A 7,642-nucleotide genomic window follows, 5' to 3' on the forward strand; every position below is an offset into this window, starting at 1 on the left:
GTTTTACAAAAAATACAATCCTAATTTCCATATTCTTTTCTTAGCATCGACAACACTAGTCATTTTCCAAAATCACTTCAAAATGAAGTATTTGAACTATTTATATGTATTCTTCTTTTGTCATACTTTGAAATTTTATTTAGTTACTTATTTATTTATTTTTATTTTAGATGGGTTAACCCAGTTTAACCAATTTATTTAATACTTTGGATTAAAAACCACTTACATAGGTTAATCTAGTAATAACTCATTTATGTGAAAGGTCAGTTTGAATTTAAATAATGACATTCTGGTTTCAGGATTCAATTTGGAAAATCTTGTGGGCCGTTTCCACTTCGTCAACCTTTTCGCTGGCTTGACCCGTGTAATGACTAGAATCCATTTGGATTTAGAATAGGGAAGGTTGGAATATAATAGAAAAGTGTAATTTTTGAAGTGGTTGACGGAGGAGTATGTGTTATTTTCATCCATTCCGTACCTAACATTCTTTATGTTCCACATCATCCAGTAGTTTAGTTTTATCATCTGCTCGACCATAACCATAACCATAACCATAGCAATAGCAAACATGTAACACATCAAAAACCATCCATCATTCCCACATTCACCCTAATAACAAAATTAAATATAAATAATAAATAAAAATATAACTTATCTGTTTTAAGGTATTATATGATGGAATCCACAGATAACAGCATTGCATAACGCATACATACTACAGTTACAGTGTCAGAGAGGACCAAAAATATAACCTCGTGCATCATGCAATTCACCCAAAACACAACCTAACCTTTTTCTCAGAGTAATGCACTTTTCGTTTTTTAATCTTGAAACACCATCCATATCATATTTTCATAACAGAAGCACAAAAACGAATACTCCAATTACCTTTTTACCCTTACCCTTGGGCAATCTGATCCAAACCAGGATCAACTTGGGATGGTATTTGGGGGGCCTCTGCCCCTGCCCCTGATACCTCTTGACCTTGTTGTTGGCTGCCCGGAGGCACAAGGGGGGGAACACCACCTCCACCTCCAACTCCGGGTGGCAGGTCGGTTTCTTTCTGGTCAAACTTTGACTCACGCCGCCTCTCACGCCTCACTGGTGTGCGACTCCGGCTCCTGCTTCGGCTGCGTGACCAGCTACGACTCCGACTCCGACTACGGCTGTAACTCCGGCTCCGACTGTAACTCCGGCTTCGGCTTCGGCTTCTACTATTCCATGTTCGGACCCTATCAGGACTCCGGCTGTAACTTCTTCCCCTGCTACGATCACCATCTCTTCTGTTATCAAACCGGCCCCTCACACTCCCACTCCCACGCCCACCACCCCTACCCCCAAATCTATCATTCCTGTCCCAACCACCATCCGCTCCGCCAAATCCAATGCCCCTACCACCACGTCCACCAAAGTTACCATCCCTCCCTCCACCACGACCACCAAAACCACCACCACCACGACCTCCAAACCCATCATCTCTCTGGCCACCTCTCCCCCCAAACCCACGCCCACTAAACCCACCAAATCTGCCATCACCTCCACCACCACGTCCGCCAAACCCTCCGTCAACACGACCGCCCCTAAAGCCACCACCATCCCTCATGCCACCACGACCACTACCACCGGAATCCCAACGGCCACCTCCACCACCAGCCCTGTCTCTACCAAAAGCAGGCCCACCACGTGTGGCAATGTCTCGCACCTCATTGGGTACAGGCTGATTGGCACCTTCTAGAAGCTTTATAAGATCGGGTGCGTGTTTCCAGTCCTGTTCAGAGAAGAAAGTGTAGGCCACCCCTTTTGCCCCTGCCCTCCCCGTTCTTCCAATCCTGTGGACATAATCCTCAACACCATTCGGAAAATCATAATTAATCACCACCCTGCAAAACATGTCACAATCACTATTTTCAGTAAAACTTGTTCAACTAAATTAATACAATACAGGATTTAAGGAGGTTAATCAAATGTAAATTAATTAAGCATGATTGGAAACTTAATTTCAGGATTTTATATTGGGTAAACCTTCTTTGCTCTTTCAGGTTTACTTTACTTATGCTACAACGTTAAAAGTCTTGACTGGAGAAATAAATAAATTGACTTTTTCAGTGGCTGAAGAAACAGCCCCCAAGTGTCAAGAAGAAACAGCCCCCAAGTGTGTTGCTATTTTGGAAAAATAGATAATTTAGTGGGAAATTTAAGGAAAAAGTGATATTATTGGTTTATAAGAGTTCGGATTAGTGAACCATTGTTATTTGTTAATAAGTTATTTCATGCAAATGAGGATATATATATATATATATATATATATATATATATATATATATATATATGTGTGTGTGTGTGTGAAGCCTTGGCATTTCAAAATACATTGCTACTTGGGTTATATGCTTAATTAATTCAAATATGAAATATGTCAAGATGGACATAGATTGTAATATTTGATTGTAAATGGTCTTAATGTAGGATATCAAGGTTTAAATAGGAGAAACTAGGATTAAGTTATGTAAATGGAAATGACAGGTTTTAAACCATAAAAATTGTTATATTTCTGGAGTAACTTTTCATGTGTCTGCCTGGAGAGAGAGAGAGAGAGAGAGAGAGAGAGTTTGGCGCACATAAGGTAGCTTATTGCAATTTGTTGTTTGGTTAGACCACAAAAGTAGCTTATAAAATAGCTTAAAAGCTAGCTTTTTGATAAACTAGCCTGAGATAATTTATTTATAAGCTAAAAGCTAGGCTTTTCAGGTAGTGGGCAAACAGGGCCTTGATATAAATGAAGTATAAAAGGAGTTTTTAGTCTTCATGACTTACAACTGTAAGAGTTTTCGGGCTCCTTGACACAAAGTGTTACATTAAGGTGTTAAATATATGATTATCATGTACATAATAATGCATCTGAGTCAAAGGGGGCATGTGTGAGTTGAGTTTTTGGTGGGTCAGGAAAGTTGGTGAGAATTTGTGTGTTCATTTGGAGCATGATGGGGCAACCTGGCCTGCCCGTGAGTGAGGAAACAATAAGAGGTCCATGAAACTTACTGTGTGATATCAACCTAAAGACGTGGTTTTCTATTGGAGATTATGTGATTGAGTTTGGGGGTGTTTATTCATGCATTGCATTCATATACACTACTTGTATTTAGTTTTACATATTTGAAGTAAGTAAAGTATACTATTTTTTAAGGACATGTCTTTGCCAGCATAACATACTATATTTAGCATGCATGTGGCAGGCAATAGCAATAGCATTTTAATCTTTATTGGGGTGAATGTTGGATAACAGTATGTAGTAACACCATCTGGGGATTTTAAATTGATGGTATCTATTTCGTTGCATATTTTAGAATATTATTGGAATACAATTATTATCTCTATTTTTAAGGCTGCTTCAGTAAGTTGAAATACAAAAGTAGTTGTAATTTTGATGGAGGAGCAGGAAAGGGGTCTGACCTTACGTCCTTGATGTCAAGGCCCCGTGCAGCGACATCAGTGGCAACTAAAATTGGAGACTTTCCGGAACGAAACTGATTGAGAACCCAATCTCTCTCCTGCTGAGACTTGTCTCCATGAATGGCTGCTGCCCCAAAATTACGACCAATACTCCGTGTCAGCTGATCACATAGCTTCTTTGTTGAACAGAATATTATAATTTTGGATCCCCGTTCTTCAGATCTCAAAATCTGCTCCACACGCCTCTGCTTCTCCATGTGAGGGACCACTTCAACATACTACAACATCACACAGCACTTTGCTTATTTCCCATGAATGCTTTAAGCAGCAGCATTTTCTTTTAAAAAAATACCTGTGTAATGGACTTGTTCGCAGCAAGCTCATCTGCATTCCCTATGTTGACCTGAACAGGATTCACAAGAAGATCACCAGCTATTTTTCTTACTTCTTTGGGCCAGGTGGCGGTGTACATGAGAGTTTGCCTGCGAGGAGGTATCTCATTCACAATCTTTCTTATTTGAGGTTCAAAACCCATATCAAGCATCCTATCAGCCTCATCAAGCACAAGAAGTGCAACCTGACGAAAATCAACCTTCCTCATTTCAAGAATGTCATTAAGTCTACCAGGAGTAGCCACAACAATGTCTGCCCCTCGTTCCAATTCCTTCAACTGTGGACCCTTTGGAGCCCCACCATACAGGCACTGAACAACAACATTAGCATATAACCATACTCAAAAAACGATCTGATTTTAAAAAACTAAAGACTCACAGTGCAAGAGACCCTAATGGATCGGCCAAACTTGATGGCTTCATCTTGTATTTGAGTAGCAAGTTCCCTTGTGGGAGATAAAACAACAACAGTAGGTCCATTCTGAGGATTGTTGTGACAACGTTTGAGCAGCATGAAAGCCGGAATCAGGTACCCCAATGTTTTACCAGAACCTGTCTTTGCAATTGCCACTATGTCCCTGTTTTGAAGGGCGATAGGCCATGTCTGCGCCTGAATAGGTGTTGGAGAAGCAAAACCAGCAGCACGTATCTGAAACAGAATCATGTTGATAGATAAACACTCTGATACACTGACTGCATTAACAAAACAGATAGAGATATATCTGATGGATTCCTAAGCTTTTTTGGAGAAACTAAAAAGAAAGCCCTACAACTCAGAGGATGTCGGAAATGAACAAAAGAAGGAAAAGTTTGTGAAATGGATGCCTTATTAGGTATAGAGTTGCTTACTGAAGCAACTCGAGAGGCAAGAAAATGGTGCAATTAAGAGAAAAGAGAGGCGAGCCAGAAATCCCAGACACAAAAAAAAAAGTGTGAATCGGATGCAGGGCCGGCCAACCACCATTTGCATTTTGCAGCAGTACGACATGTGCTCCGTCTCTGGAGCAGATATCGCACCTGCGACAAGTCAAAACTGTTAATCTTTAAAAGTTAAAATGTGTAAAGAAAACAAATCCACCAAAATTTACTGAATATCAAAATCCAGTATACAACAACTAAAATCTTCTAACTCTCAAGAAGAATGACTTACCTCTCTCAACAACTCCAGGGGGAGTCCAGCAGACTCAAATGACATGAATGGAGCAGGAACATTGTCACCCTATCGAATCAAATCCAATATCAGTAAAATAATATCTCCCACACAATTCCAAAATATAAACCAGCTTCTATTAGATAGGGGTTTAGTATATCTTGTGCAACATGAAACATCACCATTCCCATATAAGTATCAAGACAGTAAACAAACCGTTGCTGTAACATCATGTTTCTGTCGGTAAACATCAACAGATGACAGATTCATAGCATCTGGAGAGGCCATAACCGATTGATTTGGCCTCATCATAGGATTATTCATATAAGGTGGACCACCCATAGCTTGTGCTTGTCCATACATGTTATGTGATGCTGGATTCATCTCCTAAAAAGACACCACAAATAACATTAGGAATCATATAGCCTAGTCAGTCAGCAAGATTAAACTCATAAAGAAAACAGGACTAAACCAAAGTAAAGATAGGAGAAGATGTGAAGCTCAGAAATTATTAAAAAAAATACAATACTTTACCGGCTGCATTCTTGCCATTGGGATTGCTGCAAGCTTAGGTTGATTAGGGACCATAGCTCCCCCATCGTTTTTAGCATTAAAATAGGGATCACTCCCGCCTCCTCTTCCAGGTGGATTATCTTCAAACCCCATTTTCATTCCTACTGGAGGAGCATTCGGCTGCTGACCATGTAACAACGGTTGAACCATTTGATTCTGGAAATTTGGTCCATGTTGACCGAAAGACGGAGGTTGTTGTTGCATGCTGAACTGAGAACCACCATATTGTGTAGCCTGGCCAGGTGGAGCTATAGCACCAGTCTGTGAGTTGCCATCATCTCTCTGAGGGAATGCAGGTCTGTGGTCTTGTTGGTGAGGATACTGCTGCATTTGTTGAGGAGGCATGTTTGGCTGATACCCTCCATACTGCATCTGTTGATGTGGAAACGGGTAGCCCTGTGAATGTGATTGGGGCATGTTATTTCCTTGTTGAGGTTGCATTTGAGGCCTGAAGTGGTGTCCCATCTGCTGCATAGTAGGTCCACCTTGTGATCCAACTTGCTGGTCTGGTTGTGGGGTAAATTGCTGTGTGGTCTGTGTTAATTGATGTGACGGTTGACCTTGACCAGGAACACCATTTGGTTGTGCAGTGGATATAGAAGCTGGTTTAGATGCAGAGGGTACGGGAGGTGGCAAAGCAGTAGGTTTCTCATATTGGGTGATGTTAGTTTCAGGATTCCAGTAGTATAAGACACCTGAGCTCCCATCAACTAAACCCTTCCAAGGTTCGGGCAAAGATGGATCAGGTGTGGCATAACGAGGTCCCAGAGCATCAGAGGCTCCTTCAGCAGCCATAGTTTTATACAAGTTCACAACCTGATGTTCAAAGATGAAGATATGTTAGTGCGCAAGGCATAAGACAATCAATACACTTAAAACTGGAATAATCTAGATTCTGCAAGTAAAATTCCTATTTCAGCTCAAGAGTTACATCAACTATACCGACATGGAATATGAGAAATTGACTTAAGGTCCAGAAACTAAAGTATTAACAAATAAGAAGCAAGAATCTCATATCTAGGATTGCACGATGTGGAAGTCTAATACCAACTCATACGCTATGGTAAGTATGTTAATCTAAATCTTTGATATACTCCTACCGCTTCTGAAACTCTCCCCTCCTACAATCTTCTCCGTAAATGATACATTAAAGACCTAATAACGAACAGAATCCAGATATTGCGGGAAAACAATAAAATATAAAGATGAAACACCTCATAACAGTAACATTAAATGAAAATTAATCGAGTTCATATACGAACTATAAATGCATTATTGGTGAATGGTGACCTTCGTTGGAGCCGATCTCCCGATAAGCCTTTAACTCTCCAAGAGCGGATGTATATCGGATGATGGAGGGGAGAATCTAGCGCTGCTTGAATCTGCGTTTAGGGCTTGAAGGGTGCCTCCGATAATCTGCGCTTCTGGGGCTGTTCACTCTCTGATTAGTTGTTGAGGGTTAGGGTTGCAACTAAAGGGAGACCGGTGCTCATTGAAAGCTACATTTATATGGTCCGTTCTTTAATCGTATGCATATTATATCGTCTGAACATAACCACGTTTTAAAATGTAGATGTTATTCTTTTTTTCTTGTAAAATAAACTCGTATAGTTTATTAATATGTACACATTAGGTTATTTTCACTGGATTCTACAGGTTTTGTTGACGTGGAACAATTTATTTTACAAAAAAAAAATAAGGACTAAATATATACATGTAACACCGTAAAAATTTGAATAATTTTTCACTTTGTAACCCATAAAATATCATTTGAAATCATAAATAAAATATTGTATCATCATTGTATTAGTACAAAACCCAAGATCAAAATATATATATATATATATATATATATATATATATATATATATATATATATAAAAACTCCGGTGTGCGTGTGTACGAATCATGTTGGGGCCTTCCCGCGATCATCACTGGTACCTGAAACACATAACACTGTAAGCATAAAATGCTTAGTGAGTTTCCCAAAATACCACTCTAACACATAATAGCCACTCGAGGCTGTAACTCTGTTGATCCTCAGGTCTATGTGTCTCAGTGGGGCCCTCCAGCCGCAACT

General features: G+C 39.9%; 1 protein-coding gene across 1 annotated transcript; it reads right to left on the reverse strand.

The window, feature by feature from the left end:
* Positions 1-610: 610 nt before the first annotated feature.
* On the reverse strand, positions 611-7,067 carry LOC145001582 (DEAD box RNA helicase family protein). The gene is made up of 8 exons (XM_078960949.1): positions 6,853-7,067; positions 5,524-6,378; positions 5,206-5,376; positions 4,990-5,058; positions 4,219-4,488; positions 3,800-4,150; positions 3,448-3,725; positions 611-1,880 (listed from the first exon to the last, which is right to left on the reverse strand). The coding sequence occupies exons 2-8, from the start codon at positions 6,355-6,357 to the stop codon at positions 899-901; spliced, it is 2,955 nt and encodes a 984-aa protein (XP_078817075.1). The 5' UTR covers positions 6,358-6,378; positions 6,853-7,067; the 3' UTR covers positions 611-898.
* Positions 7,068-7,642: the final 575 nt, after the last annotated feature.

This window comes from Lactuca saligna, chromosome 6 (assembly GCF_052625555.1).
Source record: "Lactuca saligna cultivar CGN05327 chromosome 6, ASM5262555v1, whole genome shotgun sequence".
Lineage (NCBI taxonomy): Eukaryota > Viridiplantae > Streptophyta > Magnoliopsida > Asterales > Asteraceae > Lactuca > Lactuca saligna.